Here is a 25,223-nt window from a genome sequence, read left to right on the forward strand (position 1 = left end):
TTTGGTGAAGCGGAGACTCTTGAAGAGGGTCTTTCGCTGTCTGTATCGTCCATGTATATGTATATGTTCTCCTCGTTTTCGGAGTCCGACATGTTGTGCGTGTGTTCGTGCGTGTGTGCGTGCGTGTGTGTGTGTGTGTGCGTGTGTGTGAGGGTGTGTAGGTTTTAGTCGTGTGGGGATGCCCCCTTACGGGGGCGTACGTGTCTTTTGGTGTATTAGTCTGTCTGGTATATTGTTTGTCGGGGGTCGCAATTTTAAAGAAATGTATTCTAAAATAATGCAAATAACTGATAAATAAAGAAAAAACTTACCTGGGCATAACCCCGGCCAGGTACCTGTAACAAAGATGCCGACGGCCTCTATGCTTAAGCCGGGGATTAGGTCGGTGGTTAAGAGGAAAGAAAGGGATTCTTTCCAGGTAGCCTTAATAAAGGCAGGTAGGTCTTGCTCGTTGCAGTGTACTTCACTTCACAATAAACACGTCCGCTCAGTTCGGCCGCTCGCTCGAGAATGCCCGGAGGGTGTACCGAGTCGGTATCTGGAACCCTCGAAGCAGCGGACCTCACCACATAGGGCACTGTGGCTGCGCCTTGCCACGTACTTCGGAGGGCTACCGGTGTCGGTCCCTCGGGTTCTCCCGGAATCATTGAGATGGTATGTGTGGATACGAAGAACTCTTCCTCTTTCAACCGGAGTGTCGGAAAATTAACTGTTGTATAAAAATGATTTTGTGGTAAATATACTTTACTACTACCCTACTAAGATTTCATCTTTTTCGTATCTAATACAATTGTTATGATTATCGAATACTACATTATAGGAATGTGTAGATATTACATTTTTATTTTCCATTTTAAAAAATGTAAAGGATAAACCTCCATATATTTAATGGTACACACTTTTAATTTAAGTAAGATATGACCATGGAACATTACAAATATCCGGCACAGAACGCAAAAAGATTTCAACTCACTTACGACTCGCTTCTAAGTTTTATGAAAAGCTAGCTCAGTTGGGGTAAGGGGGGAAGAAATTTTCTTAGTTAATTTCACTTTGTACTCAACTTAAGCCATATTAAAAGAACATATACTTTTCCTAATTTACTAAGACGAACTGAGTGACTCAGTTAATCTCAGTTAAACGTGGTAAAAAGAATACATCTAGTATGGGTACCCAAGTGTCTATATCACTGTGTTTTAGGCTCTCTCTTGCTTAGAACTGCTTTGAGGTCTCCCAAAAGTACCTTGCATGAATTGGAAGCTACTTCAGAGCTCGAATTTTTTGAGGCCTCTGTAGAATACTTGATTGTAAGTTTCTGGAAGCTTGGTGTGTCCCATCCCATCTCGGATCACGAGATTACAAGTTCAACTCCTGGGTGAATAGGCAACTAGAGATAAAGTCTAGGCCACTAATAAAGTGCTGGTAAAGAGATTTGAAAATTTTAACATTTCAGAATGGTAAAATTTTCGATGTATTGAAATTCTGCTAATAAATTAGCTTAGGAAATTTACAATTCCTTGAATCATTTTGTTCGACATCATTATTTATTCTTATTTTCTTTAATAAAAATAATTTAAAACTATTATTTTCAATTTTTTATTTACTTTTACATTACAATATGCATAAATTTTTAAACTGGCATATTTATTTTGATATACTAACAAGCAAGCTCTTTTCTCTAACTTACCTATTTCATAATTTGGCTATACAATTTAACAAATTCGAATTCTCGCAACATTTCTATCAGATAAACATAATAATTGGTGTAATTCCCGCCACAAATTCGAACATCAAGCACGGAGAACAGCTCCGAGAGCAGAAAAAAGAATTCGTAACCATTGCAAATTTCGCCGATCTTTCAAAAAATTCACGCACAACTTCGCAGACAACACAATCGCCATCAGATAGCTCTGAAACCATCCACATTGAGGCGTAGAAGCACGGGAACGAGCGGTACGCACCTCAGCAACCACGAAGAGAATACAAAAAATCGCCGGTTTTGAAATTTTTCAGCAGTTTCCAAATTACGAGCCACCCGGATGAGAATGCCACCGAGTCCTCCGTCCGCTCGAATGACGATGATGTGTGTCACTCCTCCTCCTTCGCTGACATAATCCAACAACCAGGGACATATTTTCCTAAGGGCGTAGGAGGCGATTGTCTGAAGAGCCAGATTAAAAAAAAAGGTCACACAATCAGCGACCTACCGATATAAAATTTAAGATAAGACCTTTCTGAACCCATTATGAAGGTCTATCACTCTTGTGCTGAGAGATGGAAATAGGTCCATTCCACCAAGAACAAACCAAGCAAAAACCATGTCATTGCGCTCAACGTGGGACGTAATTGAAGAGCGACAACCAACATACTTCAGTCTGCGACATGATGCCTGACGTAGGGCCATGCTGCTAGATAAACAAGAAACACGATACGGTGTCCAATCCAAGGTGCTAGATGAACAAGAAACCTATTTAAAAACACGACACTTCCATCATTGAATTTTCCAAATTTTCATTTGGCTTAATTGTACACTCTATTGCCTGTGGCACTATTTCATTGAAAAATTTCCATCTAGATTCATAGGTCTGATTTTACGTTTTTACTTGTGCGATATGTGTACACTGCCGGCCCTTTGAAAGTGGACGACTCTTATAAGCAAATTGTCTATAATTGGTCTTTGTGAAGCTGACTTGAAAATGTCAAGTTCAAATCAGCTGTCAAAAGATCACATTTAATGTGTGTCTATCATACTAGTTCTAGTGAGCAAAACAAATCCAAAATAGGTAGCAAACTATTTATTTTTCCAATACTAAAATATATTACACATTTTTACATCCATTGATTTGCCGTCACCGAGATCTAATAACGAAACACTTTTCGTTGGCAGAAAAACACGATTTGTAAAGTTAATATTTTGTCCAAGCACCATTTTTGTCTATAGTACTTTGCAATCTTGATAAAATTAATGTTCTTGTGTAATCCTCAGTGATGTTATCCCATGCGTTTTCAATTGCCTCCCAAAGTTCTTCGGTGTTAGCTGGACGGAAGTTTCTGTCGTAGATTTTTTTGTATTCTCCGGTCGGTAAACACGGACAGAACCATCGGAGGAAGACTGAAAACTTTTCTCGACCGAAAATATAACATTCTCCCAGAAGTTGTCTGGTCTTCTTACAAATTGTCTTGCAAACTCTAATCTCTGTACTTTATGCTGGGGAGTCAAAGCAACTTTATTTGCGGCAACATAATTCTTCAGCTCCGAATCCTTCACCCGCTTCCTTGCAGTTTGCACTGATCCAGGAAAATTTGCCTCAAAGGAAGCCGTTACTGCCCTGTCAAAAGGATTTCTTCTTAGGTGGTCAAGGAATAGATTATCTTCTTTAACGGTGCTTACTTTTCGACACCCACCTCCGTGAACATAACGCACGTGACCCTCCGTATTCCATCTTTCTTTGAGTTTAAATTTACTGTTCTTACATACATGCAGATCATTCGCAACTGCTTGCAATGACCAACCATTCTGAAGTAAAATTATAGCTCTCACTTTCTCTGGTTCCGTTAAACATGGCATCTTGAATTACCAAGCAAATTCACTAATGACACTGACATATAAAAACTTGTCATAATAAGAAAAGTAGACCACATCACAGAAAAATAAATCGTCCACTTTCAAAGGGCCGGCACTGTTCAACAGATCCCTACATTTATAAATTTCTGCTCCAACAAATTATATTTCTTACAATTTTCTAATATTTTTAGTTCATCCTAATTTAAAAAGACATTGAAAATTAAGTTATTGTATATTACACAACTATTCTTTTTCATTACGATATCTTTTCTTTTTTATTTGATTGACATAATGAAAATGACGAATGTCGCCTGTGATCATGATTCCTACTTCATCTGAAAAACCAAAATAATGGACTGTTAACAAAAGTTATGGTTTTTGTATTTTTTTAACCATGGGAAAGAACTATCCAAACCTTAAGGATTCTCTATCTCTAATTTCAGATAACTTTTTTTATCAGTTTAAATTCCTTAGGTATTGTTTTAAGTTTTAGTTTTTTTTTATTTTCATGGAAAGAATCAAATCTGAATTTTTGTTGCAGTTGTGGAAAGTCTCTATTCATTTAAAATATTGACAGATGACAGCATTTATTAATTAAGACATGCTACATGTGACATGTACCCACGGATTTGTACAAGTAACAAAGAGGATTGAGATGATGAAAATTAAGAAAGAACCAACAGCCTCTTATACAGTTTATTCATTATAAGTTTACATCGATTATTATTAATGTTATTGAAACAAAATTGTCAAAGAGGTACTACACATGCATAGTTCATTTAAAATTATACTTAAGTACAATTAGTTAACATGCATTACAAGATAAATTCTCTACATAATATTTAAACTTCTTCTTTAGCCTGGGTAGCAGAATCCAGAATAATCTCAAATGAAAATGGTTGAAAACTATAACCATTTCCTGAATAGAATTTACTTTGAAATTCCACCCTAAAATGTATATTTATTTTAAAAATTTTACTCCTGAATATATCTTTTGTCTTACCAATGTAAACGTAGAGTATGCAAGAATGCAGAAAGTCCTTCCATGAGAACTAAAATGGATACAGTTAGGATTCCCCACAAACCGAAGATTACATATAGTGCAACTCCCCCTACCCAACCATCAACTGTTAAACCTTTACTTAACACCATATTCCACAGTACTTCTGAGAGCTCTAAAAGTTAAAAATATACGTCTAGTTAGTTGGTGATTATATAAATATATAACAAACATTGTTATACAAGGTATATCAGGATTCATTGTTCAATCTTAAAATTAGTACTTGTATGGTCAAAATAAGAAGAGTTCTACAAAAGAATGTCAGAAAACGCTTTCACATCCATGTGTTAAAAAATGAAGGAAATATCCCTCGAGATGCTTGAGATAGAATGATGAAATCTGGATAAGTGATTCATAATTACCTATACAGTAGAGACACCTTAATCCTAATTAAGACAAGAGCTTAGAGATAAGTTCGAATTACCGATATTTTCAGCTTACTGGACAGTAAATATGTACTTATGTAAATATGTTTATGGACATACATTATAATATAATTTAGATTTTATGTGTTACTGAGAAGGCAAAAAATAACAATAAAACCAAACATTATCGTAAAATATGGATATGCATTTATTAAAAATAAAAAAGAAGATTTAAAAAAACAATTTATTTAGAATATCCACTTTTTGCAAAAGAATTAACGTGTGATGCTTTCTTTTTTGTGACATGTTTGCACGGCAATAATATTTCAACCAAAAAGATCTAATCGAAAGGTTCCAACTCCCATAAAACGGTTTCCCTGAAGCTGCCGGGGAATTACGTTTTTAGCGGTTACTTTTTATTATAGTCTGATTAGGCCGATTAAAAAAAAATCGACCATTTTTTTTTTTCAAAATGCCTTCTGAAATAGATTCAGCGAGGTGAGAAGAGATGCCTGTAAAAATCGGGGCCCTTAATATTAATATTTACAGGTCGCACATCACGATTTTCTATTTTCCATTTAAATAACATAGGAAAAATTATTTTTCAATTTCAGAATGTTATGTCTTAAAAACCAATAGACAAATTTAAATGACCAAAATGTATTCTTGTAGGGAATTGAACATTCTACAAAAAAGTCAATCAATTTTGACTTTTAAATGCCTTTCTTATAATAACGAGCGTTCAAATAAAAACGTGGTCGAAGTTGTACTCTGACACATTGGACGTGGGGAGTAGCTTATAGCGACCAACTTAACCTCATTTCTCAACGAGCTGTATAGCAGCTGTCAGTTTCAATAACGTTAATGACTATATAACTTTATTTTAAAGAATAATCGTGATAACAATAACAAACAATTAAAGGAGAACAAACGCAAATCTTTTTTTAACACTGTGTGACAGGTACCGACTGATACTCCCACCATTTGTGATAAAACACGTACAGAACTTCTTGGCGCATTTTCCATTATTTGTTGGACATTTTCTTTTAATTCTTCAGTCCGCTTTTTAGGTTGGCCGCTTCCTTCTTTTCTTGTTACACTGCCCGTTTCACGAAAAACATTAACACAACGCTGAACTGCACTTTGAAAAATTTTGTACTCAACAACGCCGGGAAATTGATTTTGAAATTCTATGAAACATTCCTGAATAGAATACTTCCATATTCCATCAATCTTGCGTCCATTTCTAAAGTAGGACTCTATGATAAACACTTTTTGTTCTTGAGAAAACACCATTTTAAACGCTTTTTAAAACGAAAATATTCAAATTGATAGCGGCGATATAGCGCTTTGACAGATGACGTTTAAGTTCATTTGCTATACGCTACGCCCTAAGTCCAAAATTTCAGAACCAACTTGACCACGTTTTTATTTGAACCCTCGTTATTTCATGATAACCTTACATCATTTTACCTGAAACTGGAGAAAAAGTGTAATTATAACATAAATTTAATTTTACATTTGAATAACTTTTGTACGAGTAGGTTTATCAAAAAATGATAAGGGACATTTTTTGTAGAACGTTCAATTCCTTACAAGAATACGTTTCGGTCATTTAAATCCGTCTATTGGTTTTTAGGATATAAAATTCTGAAATTGAAAAATAACTTTTCCCATTTTATTTAAATGGAAAACAGAAAATCGCGATGTCCGACCTCTAAATATTAATATTAAGAGTTCCGATTTTTATAGGTATCTCCTCTCATTCTCACCTCCCTGAATCTATTTCAGAGGGGATTTTGAAATAAAATTGTCGATTTTTTTTTTAATTAGCCTAAAGTCTGACTCTATAATTCGAACTATATCCGTTAAACCGAATTTTCTTCGAATTAAAGAGTTTTGTTCGGACCATCGAAACGGGCATTTGTCGGGTCAGATTAGTGAATTCGGATTAAAGAGTCTATACTGTATATGTATTTTCCGTTTCTTTTACTAAAAATTCCATAATGTTATCACTATCGGTATTTTAAAACTTTGATGCTAGTGCTAGTGGTTTAAAATAAAACCTCTTATGTTGTAAAACAACTATTTACAAAAAAAAGTACAAAGGATATTTTTTTCTTGAAATATGATTTAAATACAGTATAACAAAGTCCAAAAAAAAATATTGATGTAGAAATTTTACATTTTTTGTGGGTCTGTGCTTGTTGCTTTAACAAAATGTTAAATTTCTATGCCAATGATTTTTTCATATTTCGTATCATATTTAAATATTTATAAAAAATTTTAAGTCCTATTTTTAAAAAATAATACAAATTTTTGCAAAACAAAGTTTTAGTAATTTTTTAATTTTTTTTTTAAACTTAGTAATAATAGAATAAGCTAAAAAGAGTAATAACTAGAAAATGGTCTGTTTTTTGTATAAAATAGAGTATTCTGGGAAATACGACTAACGGTTACAAGTAGTGACTGAATTTCCAAAATACCCAGTGGCATAAAATTTTGAGGGTTATTAGTGATAGGACTTTCAATATTTCAATCACTAATTACCGTATTTATATACGAATGCAACAAATTTTTATATTTAATTAGATAAATTATTATCCAGTCTCATCGCCATGTGTGTTTAACATGTTCAGACATATTTTATACCTGTAAAACATGAATTTTATTAAATTTCGACACTGTCTTGAAAATAAAACATTTTCAGAAATTCTTTCATGGATCTTTTTCGGTTTTTGACTACATATTCAAATTTAAATACACTTTGATTAATAAATCTTGAACATAAACTTAAAGTAAATTAGTTCTGTATTACGGGATGTTCATTTATATTTTGACACCCAGGGACCCAGGGTTATTCTAAATAAAAAAAAAAAATGAATGTCAAAAAGTGTAGAAACAAAGCGAACATAACTTTTTTTAAATTAAAAACTGTATATTATTATATATTTGGATAAGAATGCTTTAGGATTACACTGATATAAGGTTGGATAATAATGACATAAGGTTGATATGTACACCCCTAATAGTAAGAGAATGGCCAAAAAAAATGAATCGTGAAATATTCTTAGATGACTGGCTGATAGCCCAGACCTGATCTACAGCATAAAATGTATGCAAATTGTAAAGGATAGAAAAATTAATTTTGTTAATTGAAAAAATGGTGATTTTATATTAAACTCAATTAACAATAAAGTGGCAGTCACTTGCATCCTGTCCAAGGGATAGAAACAACTCTCACTAAAAAATTTTTAAATATTTTTTATACAAAGTACTAGGTATAGTCGTTACGATATCAGTTGGAACCACATAAAAACATTTAACTCATAAACTCTACGGAATCCATAGGCATCCAGAAAGATTTATAATTATAATCAGGATAATCGCTTAATTTATCTCGAATCATGTTTAAAGTAGAAACTTTATTTTCTTTATACATATTATAAATTGTGCACCATATTACATCTCTGGTAAAATCGTCAATATATTTTAATTTTGTATTTTTCCGTTTCCTCTTTGTACCATGTCTCCTTTAATTACGTGATAAATTGACGTTTTTGATATCTTAGTTAATTCGCTAATCCATTTCCTAATTCCTTTATTACACTGTTCACTATTTTCTCTTTTCAAACATTCATATATATTTAAAATAACATGTTAACTTTGTATGTGTAAATCTTTGTTTTTAAACTCTGAGTTTGTTTCGACGCTTTCGACAAAAACTGGCTCGACTATTTGGGGATTTTCCCGGATTATTTCTTTATCTTCCGTTTCAAAGGGTCTTCAGAAAGCCATGCTAAATTACTAGATAATTACATATATAATATTTATTTTAATAACTATTACCCTTTATTGTTTACGATATGCACAAATAATAATATTAACTAATAATTAATAATACGTATTATACCAACAAGCAACAATGCCAAGCACTGCTCTTCACTGCACTGGCAAAACCAAGTGAACAGCGTTCAACACAAAACTAATTATAGAATACCACGCAAAAAATTATTTACGATTTGCTGGAACAATACAGGTTTGCTTTGACGACCAGCGTGCCGCCATTGATTCTACATCAAGCAGACTGGTCTACCAATACCGGACTCCCCAACGGCTATTTGAGTATAAATTACGAGACAGATAATGGCTAAAACAAAGGAAGAAATTTCAAGAGAAGTGCAGACGGTTCTGTGCTTTAAGATTCACAGGTTCCAATTGATATCGTAACTATACAATGTAGTTGTTAAAGACACACAATTAAATGCTTAAAGTGACAATTTCTTGTATCTCGTCTGAAGGGTAGAATATCACACAAAAAATTTTAAATAATTTTATTTACAGTTTCAAAATCAGTTAAAAGGTGCGATAAGTGCAATGTAGTTGATAAAAACATACAAAAGAAAATATTCAAAATTTCTGTAGCAATGGTAGTTTCTACCCTTCAGATGAGGCTCAATTAGTAGCTATTTTAGATGTTTACTTACACATTTTTAGCGACAACATTGCACCGGACCTCTCCTTGAACAGTTTTTGGAACTAAGGATATATTTAAAATTTTTTTTTGGGGGGAGGGAGGGGCAATTTCTACATCTAAAAAGGGGTGCAAGGAATTGCTGCTTCAGCCATTTACTTGCACATTTTTAGCAACTACATTGAACTTGGTCTTGTCCTGATTCTAACTTTGTAAAAAAAAAATATTTAAAATATCGCTTGTGAGGATAATTTCTACCTCTCAAAAGGGGCGCAACTGATTGTTTTTTAGATATTTGTGTGTGCGTCTCTAGTAAAATGGAATGAAAAAGGCTGCTGCATTGGCTGGTAATTTCATCCGCAAATAAACTGGATGCTGATTATTTCAGCTGTTAATTTCACATCAGAATATTATATATTCTATTCTTGTATTATACATGTATTTGTTTGTAAATTATTCCCAATTCATAGCTGTACTTTCTAGTGTAATTTATTAAAATTATGAACTAAAATGATTTGATTTAAAAAAATCAGTTAAAATGATTTTATTCAGTTGATTGAAAAGTCTTTAGTCAACTCAATACTATGTACTCACTACATGCATGTAAACAGTGGAGTCCTTAAATTTGATCCCAGCATTCAAGATGGTGAAATTTGTAACTTTATTAGATTCAATTAATGAAATTTGATGTTACGAATAAAATTTAAAAGGTGGCTCACACAACTTTGTTATATCAAGGAAAGGTAAGAACTTTTGTAATAATCAGTAATATGAAGTAATTTTATTCAACCATTATCATCTAAACTACTAAAGGCTCAACATTCTATATATTTACATATTAAAAATTCAATGTAATAAAATAGATATAAAATGCATAATGTCTAACTAAAGTACATATTACAAATTTAGTCAGGCCCGGATCCAGAGACTGGTTTTGGGAGTGGCGCAAAGCACTTTTTTATCATTATTATTATTATTGTTGTTGTTGTTGTTATTTTTTTGATGACGTAAGGTGTAGGTTAGGAAGGGGGAGGGGGGATTTTTGAATGACAAGAGATATTTAATCTAAAAACATTATGCATATATTTATTGATACAAAAATCGATATTTTATAAAAGAACGCTATCTAGGTAGGTAGGTATCTCCAAGAGACAAGAAAACGCGTAATCCAAAAATTCCGGGTTATGAGATTCAAAATAAAAACGTAAAAGAAAAATAACGAAATTTCCCATTCAAGCCATAAAAATTTATTGCGCCATAAACGTTTTGAGGCAGGCGTACGGAAAATCCCAACAGGCTGACAGGCAATCTATTGACTGGCTCTATCTACCTGTCTCCGTTTCGTTAAAAGTCATAATATATAATAGTCCAGTCGGCGGAGCCAAAAACCGAGCCGAAATGGCTGTTGCTTGATGTAAACCTGTTTTTTTTTTAATCGAACCGGGAAAATGTGTACATTCGGAATATCGACCTGCGGAAAGCTGAAAACCTTGGGAAGTTTGTTTAAATTAATGAAAAGTGCGAAATAATTCAAAAATGGCCCGTTTTTTCGGATATTATCGCTTATTATTCGTAAAGGAAGCCTCGGACGAAAAAAAGTAACTATAGATTTTTTGTTCATTATTGAATGTTGTACAAGATAGGCATATTGGCGAACCAAAATTTTTAAAATTTGCATTGCAAAATAGCAATAAACTAATGAAAAATGTGGCACTTTTTCAGAGGAGCTTGACACTAATGAATCCTTCTACTTGCATTAATATCGACTAACTGCCTGTTGTCGTTTGGAGAAATTGAAGATCTTTAAAAAATGTTGTGCTTTGGGGGTGGCGATCGCCACATTGCCACCCCCTCTGGATCCGGGCCTGAATTTAGTTGTATGTATTAATTTAAAATTAAGCCCTTTGCTGCACCCAGACATTTTTCTTATTTAAATGAGTTTGAAAGTTAAAACCAAGTATGTAATGTATGTTTAGAAAATTTTAAAATTGCAAATTATAAAATACACACAATTATGACTTCTGGAAATAATTAAGTGTAACAGCAAAGTAAAAATGTCCAAGAAAAATAATTTTTAATGGAAAGCCTTATTTCTTTTACTTATTTTGGCTCACCCTATAAATTAATCTTTGGTTCAGTGTATTAGCTGACTAGGCCAATCAATAGAGGTTTTGTTTGTGACAAAAATTACTAGTAGCAAACCGACTGTCATCATATAAAAGACAGTCTGTAGATATAAGTTTATACGTTCCTTACTCCAATTTGCCATTAATTAATTTGTATGCAAAAAACGATTTTTTTTTAGATTTTTGCTTATAAAAGCCAAACTAACGAAGCAATCTGAATGCTATAACGAGACAATTTGTAGAGAATGGAAATACGAATAAAACGGTCGATCAATCCGATCAGATAATTAGAAACCGAGAAAACCCGGAAAAATCGGAAAATTTAGCGTTTTTTAAAAATTCATTACTCCGCCATTTTTTAAGTTGTACAGCTGACCCTGTGCACAAAAATAGTGAATTATATGTACTTTAAGTGTGCACAAAGCAGGCGCTGTCGGACCATTTTTTTTGGCACAACTGCAATTTGAATTTTTTGGTGCATCATTTTGCAAAATTTCTGGATGCATTGGAGGTGGTCCGATTTAAATTTTTCAGCCGAAGTAGATGTTTAATACAACAAAACGTATTTTCTAATTTTCTGATAAAAAGCTGCGAAATAGGTGAAAAATTCCTCCAAACATGCTCAAAAACAACCGAGCGCCCGTGCGTGGTCGAGTAGTGGGGGAATATCGAGAGATGAGGGGCAGTGGATATACAGGGTGATTCAGGTTTAATCTGGATAACTTCAAGAATCCATGGAACAGGTTAAAATAATGTTCATTCATGATATAAACTTATTTCCTAAATCGCATCGTTTCGGAGATAGAGGGCGTAGAAGCAGGAATTTTTTTCTCGTTTTTCCTTCATAACTTTTGAACTACTCCGATTGAAGTGAAATTCGGAACACAAACATTCCTTATGATCTTTCATTCTTAAGTTTGAACCATCTGCCCCTTTTAGAAGTGTATTTTGTGTGCTACTCCCCTCTTACATTGTTTCAAAACTTAAAAAAAAAATAATTAATTTCAATAAAACAGCTGCACACCACCTTTGTCTCATTAATTTTTAAACTTTTTCGTCTCTTTTTTTTTTTTGAATATTTGGTCTTGTTTCTGAGATATTCAATGAAATTGTATCATCTTTGTTTTCAGTTTTTTTTTTGTTTTTATTTTTTTGCCAAATTTATGTTTTATTTTAAAACCAAGTCAATAGCAGCAATACAATTAGCGAATAGACATTAAAAATAGCACTTCCTAAGTGTAAATATTCTATATAAAATTTTAAACATTTTTAAGTCTTCTGGTGACACATTAAGGAATCTTTAATTAGATTAGTAATTTTCTAACACTGTTTTTAAAAGTCAAAAACAAAACTTTTACATTATTGTCTAACTAGTGCATGATTTTGTACTTACGTGCATGCGCAAGAGACAATGCCCATAGACGGAGATATGAAGCAGTGTGGGAAACTGATCCCAAGACATATTCGATGGTGTGAATACCTTGATGAATAAATACTTCATCAAGAGATTGCTCCTCGTGTCCTCCGTGGGCAACAGGAGCTTGTGATGTGTTATTGTGGATTGGTTGTTCAGCATCACCATTTTCTGTAGCTGACTGCATTTGTTGATGGGATACCTAAAATAAAATAATTTTTAACTGTGCATATATAGTGTGTATGAGGAACTAAACGTTGTCGAGTAACATTTAGATATTTTTTTGAAATTTTTGTTGCTATCGTAAAAGCAATGGCATCTTAGATCACTTACTTTTGGTTAAGAAGAAAGCTGATATGAATTTTTTTAATCAATAATTTTAAAAAGTTGTACCTAATAAAAAAATAATACGAATTTATGAAATGTTTTATTATTTCTAATTAGTATTGCTTACAGTAGTAAAAAAAATTGTTGGATATTTTGTGCAGTATTGACTTTTATACTTCCTCCAATAGATATTTTGAAAGCGTTCAGGACCGTACTCAGAAAAAATTTTAAATGATAGCTAAAACAAGCTAAAAACCTTTTTAAGCGTTTACAATAGTAATATCATCTAATTCAGAATTAAAAATGACTAGATTTTGTCATAAAAATAGCAGAAGTAATTAAAAAAATTAACCCGACGATGGCCCCTCGAAGATGAAACGTCAGATTGCAAAATATTGATGCCATTGGATAGAGCGAAAAAAGTGGCAACGTAAATATGTAATTTATTTTAAAATTCGTTTTCAAATAAAGCCAGAAAACAAATAAAACAATTTTGCAAAATTTCGTTTTTTTCCAGAAAGTAAAGAACGATTGCACATGACGCTCAACGTCAGTCCCCCACCACCATGCATGCACGCCAATTAGGTCCTTTCCCGGCCTCACTGTGTGTCGAGTTTTGTTGTTGTACGGTCACGTCTCTTTGTTCTGTAACCTCTCAAAATGGTGGCACCAATAAAAAATTCTGCCAAATGTGAAATGCATAAAATGAATGAACAAAATGTTCGGCTTATCGAAATTTTTAGGCAAATATCGCATGTGTATGGTAATAATACAATGAGAAAATGATATTTAATCAAGGAAGAACCAGTGTACATGACAAAGACCGGAGTGGGAGGCCATCACTCTTTACAGATGAGTTGAAAGAAAAATTTGAAGACAAAATTCAGGAAAACCGGTATTTCACTTTGAACACCTTACATCTTTCCTACAAATTTTATGATCTCTCCTATATGAAATAGTGAGAGGGCACCTTGGCTATATAAAAAATTATACAAGGGAACAGTTCTTGAATTTTTAACCCAATTTGAAAATAATGGGGATGAATTTCTTAACCACATTGTACTGGAAGATGAAACATGGGGTTCTTACAAAACCCCAGAATTCAAGCGGTAGTGGAGTTTATACCAAGAGAAAAAACAATAAACTCAACAGCCAAACATGAAACTCTTCAATGACTCCCACGCGCTATATATGAGACGCGGAATGTTGTCAGTAAAAATGTTTTTAATTCACGACAATGCTCATCCTCATGCATCTATTTTCACTTGTTTCCGAAACTAAAGAAATTTTTGGGTGGAAAACAGTTCACAAACTATAAAAACCACAAAGCAGTGACATCCTGGCTCAAAGCCACCTTACAGTCTCCAATTCTTTCTGCAATGACTTGCAGCAAGTCCTTTCACTTGTAAATACCTTTCCCGGAATTCTCATTCGTGGTTTGTTTTACAGTTGTCAATTTGCAGTTGCAATAAAAGTGATATCAACACTTCAAACCAAATGCACACTGCACTAACCTGTTCTTCCAAATATAAACAGTGACAACTAACCATAACCTATAAAATAAAGATTTCAGTCCCAGATACTTCTACAAGTCAGTCTTAATTACAACCATTCTAAGGTTTCAATTAACACATTTGAATTTGACAGTTCAGTCTAGAAACTTTTACATATGTGGTAACCATACAAATAATAACGCACAATAGGCCTAATTAGGCCGCAGTGCTATGGGACTTTTCAAGGACCAACCACTAGATGAAGAAAAAGAAGAACCATACAAATAACTAAATTATTCCCCAGAATTGCAAAAAAGCTGTAATAAAAATCAAGCAAAACCGATATTCCAAATGTGCAAGTCTTTCAAATAGGACAACTTTTGTAATACACTGCTGCTCAGTGTGCATGCCTACATACAAGAGACTTGTAACTAGCAGAAAGAATTGCAGACTGTAAAGCGGCTTTCAGATCTTTGGCTGTAGAAGAGTATAACATTGGATTTGAAAAACTGGTACCACGTTACAATAAGTGTTTTGTGTCTATATCTTTCATTTTTATTTAATTATGCCAATTCCTTCTTTACTTTCTAGACAACCTTCGTATACAGTGGTGGCCTTAGGGGGTGGCGGGCAGGGATTCGCCTGGGACCTCGCGCAACAGTCTGAGTAAAAAAGTTTATATAGGTGCCTAAATAAAATTTCTCATTTAGATTTATTTCATGATCAATATCAAAATCAATTCATTTATTAGTGGATAATAATATTTTTTGTAATTTGACTAAAAAATAATTAAAAAATATGTTTGAATCTTGTGCCTTATTTTATGACTATTAAAAATTTGTCGTCTTTGTATTTTTTAACTTTTAAAACTTAATATAATTTTTGAAAACTCAAAATTTATAACTTTTGCATTTCTCTTAAGGGGGGCGTTTTTATGCGCAATTTTCAATGAATTTTTTGTCCAATTGTTTAAAAAATCTAAGCAAGTAAGAAACGATATCTCTTCACTGTACTACTCATACAAGTGTTCTTCAGGGTGTGAGACAACTGACAACACATTTTAAGTAAGGAAAAAAAAACATATTTTTTTATCTTACGTTTCCTGAACTTTACACGACTGTTGAACATACAGATAAAAGCGTACGGTATTATAAACATACCCACACCCAGCAGAATGCTTTTAGGATACTATTTATACATGAATTAATAAGAATTATTGAGTAGTTTTATAAATCAATTGGACAAAACAGGAAAGGTACATGTTCTGATATTTTATATTATCCGTCATCTTTTCATGCCGAACAATTGAAGAAATTCTTTGTATTTCAACATTTCTATAGTTTGGATACTGTCGAAAAGAGGGCGATAGTCACAGTTGTCATTCTAAGGTATTTTTTGCCGAACCAGAGTCAGACTAACTTCAAATGTATGTTTGAGTTGTATTTGCGCCGATTTTAGATAATATAAAAGAATGTGATGGCAATGCTCGTTTAAGTGGGAATATTAAGCTTTGCATGTAAAATAATCGTAATAATAAAACTGTTATTCAGAGTTCTTACAAATACTGTTAAGTAGTAGTAAGTTCGTTAAAAAATTATAATTCTGACAATTAATAATTAGTCTAATATTAAAAGACAAATAAATTATAGTATTTAATACACATATTTTGGTGATAGTCCAGATAATATAATCGGTCAGTAAATTACTAGAGAAGAAAGAATTAGGCAAATGCCATTCGGTATCAGTCAGACTGTCTAAACTAAAACGGAGATAAGATAATTAAAATTTCCTAGACAGTGGCAGTTTTTTTTAGAGGCAGGGGAGTCAGTGCCTCCCTAAGATTTCTTTAAGATATTTTTCACAATTTGATTTTTGTATGTTTTACTAGTTATTAGATCCAATATAATTTTAGAAACCATAATTCTGAATACAGAATTTTGTATGTAATAATAATAATTACTGTTGCTTGTTGAAGAGTGACTTCATGTTATTATTACACTTTTCTTGAGAAGCAAGCCAAATGAGTTCCCCTAAAAATATTTTTTACAATTTAATTTTTCTGATCGTGTTTTATTAGTTTTTAAATGAAATGTTTATAATTAGCCTCTGTTTAAAAAGTGATTGATTTATGTAGATACTTTACAATTTACAACACATTTTAAAGCAAATGATTCGTTCTCGCATCGTCACGATGAAATAGGTACGGTCACATATTACTAACAATATGTGGTACGGTGGAATACGGAAAGTGCAGGTGTATAGTACAATTCGCCGGCATGCCTCTGATAAAGTGTTTTTAGATGTGTTTAAATAAAGGGCATGTTTTTATGACAGAATAGGTACCTACTTATTATTAATGTAGGTCAAGGAGGAACTGGAGGCAAATACGCTGTGAACAAATGAAATGATGACTTACTAATTAACAATATTTTGTAAATTTGATTATACCAGTTAGATTTTTTTTACAGTTATTTTTGGTTTTACTATAACTGCTTAATTATATGCCTAATTAATAACGATTGTATAGCATCAGTATTTCGTACTTTTTTGGCGGCAGATTAACAAGCGTGCGTTGTATACTAATTTGCTTAACATTATATTTAACATTTTTGATAAAATATTAAATCAAATGTAGTTTTCTTATATACAGGGTGTCTCAAAATTAGTGTCCAATAATTTACCACTTGATTATATTGCGAAAAATAAGAATATTTTTTCAAATAAACATGGGTCGAGAGATGTTTCCTAAGGGAGCTACACCCCCTAAATAGGGCCTCAAAAAAATTATTTTCAAAACGGGTTGAAGGAAAATTATGAATTTTGATACCATGAACGCTCTTAAAAGTCGAAATAGATCATAATAAAATTTTTCAAAAATTTTAATCGGCTGAATTGGGGGGGGGGGCCGACAGCTAAAATTTGCCCCAATTTTTTTGTTTGCCGAAATTTTGAAATTCAAATCAAAACATCACCATTTTTTCATAGAATACTCAGATCAACAATCAAATTTTATAGCAACAAATGCTGCATGCAAAAATTTGAAACAAATTTTATCCGATCCCCCCCCCCCTTGCTTGGGACGGCCCATAACAAACTTTTCTAAGCACTTTTCACGTTGTTTATTACAATGTATATTGATATGATGACATATGAAAATTCATAATGGTACATGTGCCCATTTTAGCCATTCAAGACAAATTTTTTGAATTTTATTAAGGTAATGTAATGAATTGCTTAAATCCGTTTTTCTCGGAAATGGAGCATTTTATCCAAAGAACTAAAGAGTACCTTTTTTGTAAAGGAAATGAATATCTATCATATATTGGCATCTGAACTTAAAAATTTCGACAAGTAAAAAATAGGGGCAAAGAGTAACCGCAAAAAACCCCATTTTTTCGCCCGTTTTTGCGTAGTATGTAGCAAGAACGGGGAAGGTCGTCCAGAGGTCAACGTGGGTTTAAATTGATCGTCATGAAAAATCTAGGTGAGCATAATTCGATTTTTCCAATATTTGTCCAGACTTACCCCTACTTAAGGGGTGGAAACCACCCCTAAAACAAGAAAACAGAAAAAATTGTCACCAAAATCTGGGTAAAAATTGGCGGAATTCCACATGGCAAGGGTAACATCAAGAATGCCCTCCAAAAAATGCTCAAGGTGAAAAACACCCCCCGCATGGGGTGGGTATATCATTAGCATTTTTAGAAGGACATTCCTGATTTTACCCTTGCCATGCCCCATCTTGCAGTCACTCTTTTAGCCGACAACTAAAATTTTATGATGATCTTTTAATGAGCGTCAATTGTGTCAAAATTTACAATTTTCTTTGAGCCCGTTTCGAAAATATTTAAAAAATGAATGTTTTGAGGCCCCCATTTAGGGAGCGTAGATCCCTTACGAAGCATCGACCCACGTTTATTTGAAAACATATTCTTATTTTTGGCTATATAATCAAGTGATAAATTATTGGACATTAATTATGAGACAACCTCTATATAAAAAAGCTCTACATTTGATTTAATATTTTATCAAAAATGTAAATTAAAATGTTAAGCAATACAACGCATGCTCGTTAATCTTCCGCCGCGTTTTTTTGAATACCACAAAACTAAAAAGCTTTATTAGACCGTCATGCAGGTTTGCTAAAATAAACAATGTTTAGAAAAAAATACACACGCTTACGCTGGAAGTATGGCTTTCGTAATGGTATAAGTTTTTACTTATGTTAGATAGATGATTATAAGTTAAAAAATGGAGCATGACAAGTTTATAAACACGCCGTTAGAAAAAAATGAAATGTGTATACACTTCCGATTAAAATAGTGTCCCTCAAAATGGCAAAATTTTCATATTTTTTATTTCATAGTGTATAATGTTTAGTTTTCTTATTACTGAATGTTAAGTTTCAATAAAATATATGTTTGCTTAAATTTATTTTCTTACAAATCTATTTACAGAGCCACTAAACATGCGTGGAATGTATTAAATCGAATAATATATCCTTCTCCGTCCCCTGCGTGTTTGCAAGCCTGAACCCATTTCGCTTGCACTCACAGACCGCTACGATGTTTACGACGGAGACGGAACCATTTTATTGGCTGTAATTAAGAAACGCTACCGACTTTTTTGTCTGTCATTTCACTTTTGTGGTCGTATGTATTCCCATAGCTGAATTTCATAGTCTGCAGGTGGTACAAATCAAGTTTTTGAAAAAAAAAAAACAAGTTTGAGTAGCCGCCTCCGGCCAAACGCTGTCGGTTTGCAACGGCAGACGTAGCGATATTTGATCACTTTAAACCTATTTCAACATTAATGTGCTTATGCTTTGGTACAAATGATGGGAAAAAATCACGCTAGCTCTTAGGCTATAAGTATTTGCAACAAAAAAACTGGTCTGCCGGCCGGTAAACACGAACACGTGCTCTTTGTATTGGTACAATTTTGAAATAAATAAGAAATTAATAATGAACTACAATTAATAAATTATGAAAATATTTACCAGAGGATCTGATAAACTATTTTGTTTTTTTTTATTTCTATTTTTCTCATATTTTATGTTTCCTAATAGGTTCAGGGTGTTTAATACTACATTAATTATAATTCATAACATATTTNACTCTATGATAAACACTTTTTGTTCTTGAGAAAACACCATTTTAAACGCTTTTTAAAACGAAAATATTCAAATTGATAGCGGCGATATAGCGCTTTGACAGATGACGTTTAAGTTCATTTGCTATGCGCTACGCCCTACGTCCAAATTTTCAGAACCAACTTGACCACGTTTTTATTTGAACGCTCGTTATATTGGGAATTATTTTTCTTAGGTATTAGGTTCTAGTTTGACCACTGGTCAAAATGATAAAAAACAGCAGCAATAATTTTTTATTAAATTCTAACGTTTCGCTGCCGATCGGGAACTTTTGTACAAGTCACATTAAAAACCTAAGAGCAACCAACTCCATGTATAATATAAAAGAAAAGAAAAACCAAAAAATTTTTTTATTAAAACAACAGCTGCATCAGGAGAACTTTTTTGTTATTCATTTTTATTTTGCATTTAATTTTAGTGTTGAACATCATCATAATTTAAACTTTATGTGTGAAAACTATTAATTTAGGAAACACGATACAGATATGTGTAATATATGTGTGTGTAGGTTTAACCAACATGACAAAACGACAATTCCTATTTACTAATTGACGTGTTTTAGCGTTTTTGTGAAAATTCAACACAAAATAAAATATGAATTTTTTGTGTTACTTCTGGGACGCACTGTATATATATATACACATCAATTAGTAAATAGGAATTGTCGTTTTGTCACGTTGGTTAAACCTTTTTTGCACTATGTTTCATAAACCTATGACGTCATTGACATTTTTTTAAAATAGCACTACCTAATTTTTTAAGCATAAATGGATAGCCCTTTTGAAGGGAAATGCGTNATTAGTAAATAGGAATTGTCGTTTTGTCACGTTGCTTAAACCTTTTTTGCACTATGTTTCATAAACCTATGACGTCATTGACATTTTTTTAAAATAGCACTACCTAATTTTTTAAGCATAAATGGATAGCCCTTTTGAAGGGAAATGCGTCGATATAGGGTTTGGCCTACTTTAGTTTGACAGGTGCGGAAAAAAAGCCAACGATTGAAATGAACATGGTTTGAATTAATAACAAAAGTAGGTATCACAAACTTATGCCCGAACAGTGCTATAGCAAAAAATGTGTTTTGGTTGATTGTAGGCACATGTTTTTATGTAGATTGGATAGGTACACCTGATCACAGGGGCTACGTAGGCATTGTTCTGAAGACGACAGTTAGCGAATGTAATAGTGCTTCATATCATTGTGACAGTTACAAATACCATAACTTTACATTACAATGGTGTGTTTAAATGAGAAACAAATAACTGAAATCCTAATTATGGTTGGATACGGAGATAGGATCCGTAGTTATGATGAAGTATGTTAATTATTCAATGCCAAGTATCCAGAACAACCAATACCTCCGTCTACAGTATGCAGATTAGTACCTAAATTTGAAGACGCTGGCCATGTTATAAATTTGTCTAGATCTAGAAGGCCAACGACAGTGATAGAAAATCATAGGCAAAATGTTATGTTTAGCTGTCACTGAAAATCCACACACTGCCATTCGTCGTATCGCCGAACGCCAACATATCAATACATAAAAACGTACCTACAATCAACCAAAACACAAAACATCTACAAATTTCCATTTTTTACTCTGGCACTGTTCTCACATCAGTTTATGATACCTACTTTTGTTGTTATTTTAAACCATGTCCATTCCAGTCATTGGCTTTTTTCGCTCCTGTCAAAGTAAAGTAGGCCAAACCCTATATCGACGTATTTCCCTTCAAAAGGACTATCCATTTATGCTTAAAAAATTAGGTAGTGCTANGCACAATAAAGAGATGCCGACTTTTAGTTTTTATACGGTTTCAACTATCTTCGTAAACACTATAATAAATGTATAAATTTTTGATAGTATCAAGTATAGTATTCCTGTTTTCACATCGAATATTTTATTAAAACACTGTAGGTTATTATATTATTTTTTTGTGCAAATATTAAAATTATCTGACAATTCTTGTTCATTGCACATATTTTCCCTAATGCGGCTCTGGACGATAATAGGCTTGCCAATATCCTGAGAATATATAGTTACCGTTTAAAGAAATCTTTACGTCGATTGCTATGTGGTATTACGAAGTTGTTATAGTTTGGCATTATGCTAGTAGAGACCGCCACTTCCTGGATGGATTTTCATGTATCTATCAGATGCTATCGCTGTCTTACCAAAAGTGCGATTTCTTGTCTATAAAACGGCGCCCTTAAATCATTAGGATAGTCTATATTCAATTTATGTACATTTCACAAAGAACAAGGGCCTTGTGAAGATCTGCCACCCGGAGCCTCGCAATGGTTAAAGCCACCATTGCTCGCTGTTTCTACTTAGAAAACAAAATTCCTACTTGTTGCACAATTAAGTCATTTCCTTATTAAGATTTGTGATGACACTCCGTGTAATCTTGCAAAGCTTTGCAATATACAGCAAACACTGAGATTTAAAAAATAGACACATATTTGCAATTTTTCCCATTCATTTGATTTAATACCTCTTAATTTTGTTACATAATTGGTTAAAAAATATAAGAGTGAATTTCCTTGAAGCATAGAAAACAATTTTCCAATAAAATGTGTTTTACAACATAAATAATGATTCAATTTGAATAAAAATTAATCTCTAAGATAGTTGTATATTAAAATGGATTTAATTACGAATTCAGATATTTGGCTGTTGCAATATATCAAACATTTTTTACTAAAGCTTATATTCAAAATTTTACTTACCGAATAACTAGTATTCTTTCGGCTTCTCATTATATAAAGAGGTTTGGCAAGAAGCATCCAGGGGATACATATAAAAGCACAGGCAAGAAGGAATCTTTGTAAATAAATTTGTCCAGGGAACATGTCAGAGGTCAGACATTCCTTCTCAAAGGGAGTTTTATTATTCAGTATCATATTAATGAATGTTATCAATACAGACGGAGCACATCTGGTACCATAAATGAAATCCTTTTCTGTTAAGAAATTTATTTCATTTTTAGTGATAATTTATGATAGTCCAAAAACTTACTTTCTATATTTGCAAAATACTTCAACCATTTTATGAACATCAGTATCACCATATAAAAGAATAGAAAAACGAGGAAAACAATTTGTGGGATGAATTCTGCGAAAATGCCAACCATATTTTTAAAATACCTGAAAAAAAATTGTTTAATCTGGTAACTATATTGGGTATACCAAAATTCACGTCAGATTTGAATTTTGCGTCATTTGTGCGGTAAAGTAAAAATGGAGCGCTACACGAAAGCACATGTTTTCATTGTCAAGCAATATTTTAAAAATAATAAAGGTTTGGCAACTACAGTTCGCAATTTTAGTGTGAAGTCTCCCTGAATTTATCAAATGGACTGGATCAATTAGCGATCTTAAACACTCTGGCCGTCCCTCAGCAAGTCAAGTTCATTCATCATTATTGATTACTGTTTGAGTTTTCTGTTAGATTACTTGTTAAATAGTATTTCATAGTTTATTTAAAATAAATTTTAATTTATGGGGGATGATAGGGCTCTTGACCTACTCAACGAAAGTAATGTGCCAAAGAGCAATTGAGGTGGGAGTTGTGTAAATTTGCTTTTTAATAACCTTTACTTTAAATTTATCAGATTTGACAACAATGTGTAGCCCAGTTCCCAATTGTGAATGCCCTGTGAAATGCGCACCATTGTTTGAGGTCACAGTAGCTTGTCCTGGTTCCGGGTATAAAAATTACTAAAAAAAAAAGGTTAAAAAAAATTCATTGTTTCCATGAGGGAAATTGAAAAAATTATTGAAAATGAACTATTGATATGTGTTTCTAAAGGTCACATGTAGTCTTCAGATAAATATGATCCTCATTCAAAGTTACACCCTGTATCATTTTGCAAATTTTTCATATTTTTAACAACAAACCAAATTTACCTACATTTTACAACAGTATTTTGTAAAATTGTACCCAGTTCTATTTTTTGAATCACTATGTTGTAAATAATTTCAAGGTAAATTATGTAAGACATCTCTTTTAAGTTTTTAAAGTAACAACACGGTGGGCAGGAAGCAACTTTATCGCATAAAAATGCCGACAAAAACTGAAAGCGGCGATGTATTTATACTTGAAAATAGATTCAAAATCAGTTTGAATTGAAATCCTAGCTGCTCCTGTTTGTAAGATATTCAAATTTTTCTTTTTTTATAGCAAGAATTTGTGATATATACAATATTTAAGAATCACGATGGTTAAAAACATTTTTATGCCAAATGTTGAATAAATAATGAATTAAACTATGAAAATATATGATAATAAACTTTTATAATATATTTTAAAAAAGTAAGGAATGTACATGTTGCAGGATACTGCATATTATTCTATTTTTTTAATTAACAATTTTGTCGTAAATATCTGTAACTTTCACAGATTACTCTTCAAATGACGATTGAAACAGTGAGCGATATTTACCTCATTTACCTCCTGTGCTCCATAGCAACTGCCACTTCTACGGCAAAATCCATAAAGGTTTATTATATATTTTCATAGTTTAATTCATTATTTATTCAAAATTTGGCATAAAAGTTTTTAACCATCGTGATTCTTAAGTATTGTATATATCACAAATTCTTGCTAAAATATATACAGTAAAACCCCGCTTAACGCTGTTTCGGTTTAGCGCTCTTTTATTTCAACCCGGGGATTCCCCGAAATTGCTCGCAGCATTACGGGGATTCCCCGAAATTGTGCGCAGCGCTAGGTTTCCAAATATGTACATAACCTATCCGAAACAGTGTAGTTGTGTTTCTTGTTTGGTGCGGTGCTGTACGGATGCATTTTTATCAGTTGAAACATTTGTTGACATTATTCTAAGTATAAATTTATATAATACTATAATGATTAATACAGTGACAAATATTATGATCTTTAGTTTTTATCGTGGGTGATAATGAAAAAAGGAGTTTGACCACTATAACTGAAATTATGGACCAATTTGTTGAAAATGATCCAAATTTTGACAGGAGTTCAAAAGCAAGATGGGGTGTTATAGATGCTTTATCCACTTATCAACAACTTCTAACAGAACGCAAAAGGAAAACGCAAACTACATTAGATGCCTTCTTGACAAAAAGGCAGAAAATTGGAAACACAGAATAGACTGAATGATCTGACTGACTTAGAATTTTATTTGTTTTTATAAGTAATATTCGTTTATATTGTTTTTATTTTTGTAAGAAATAAATGTTTGGTTTTATTTTTATTAAAAAAAA

The 25,223-nt window shown here is 32.6% G+C and overlaps 1 protein-coding gene across 6 annotated transcripts in view; it reads right to left on the minus strand.

Moving 5' to 3' along the window:
• Positions 1-4,247: 4,247 nt before the first annotated feature.
• LOC108915775 (V-type proton ATPase 116 kDa subunit a) overlaps positions 4,248-25,223 on the minus strand; it is a 70,064-nt gene continuing 49,088 nt past the window's right edge. For all 6 annotated transcript variants that reach the window (XM_018721898.2, XM_018721897.2, XM_018721899.2 and 3 more), the window contains 5 exons: positions 22,999-23,126; positions 22,710-22,942; positions 12,984-13,206; positions 4,569-4,740; positions 4,248-4,513 (listed from right to left, as the gene is read on the minus strand). In XM_018721898.2, coding sequence (XP_018577414.1) covers positions 4,408-4,513; positions 4,569-4,740; positions 12,984-13,206; positions 22,710-22,942; positions 22,999-23,126 — 862 coding nt within the window. In that variant the 3' untranslated portion in view covers positions 4,248-4,407. The remainder of the gene's footprint in view (positions 4,514-4,568; positions 4,741-12,983; positions 13,207-22,709; positions 22,943-22,998; positions 23,127-25,223) is intronic.

Source organism: Anoplophora glabripennis, unplaced genomic scaffold (genome assembly GCF_000390285.2).
Source record: "Anoplophora glabripennis isolate ALB-LARVAE unplaced genomic scaffold, Agla_2.0 scaffold804, whole genome shotgun sequence".
Taxonomy (NCBI): Eukaryota; Metazoa; Arthropoda; class Insecta; order Coleoptera; family Cerambycidae; genus Anoplophora; species Anoplophora glabripennis.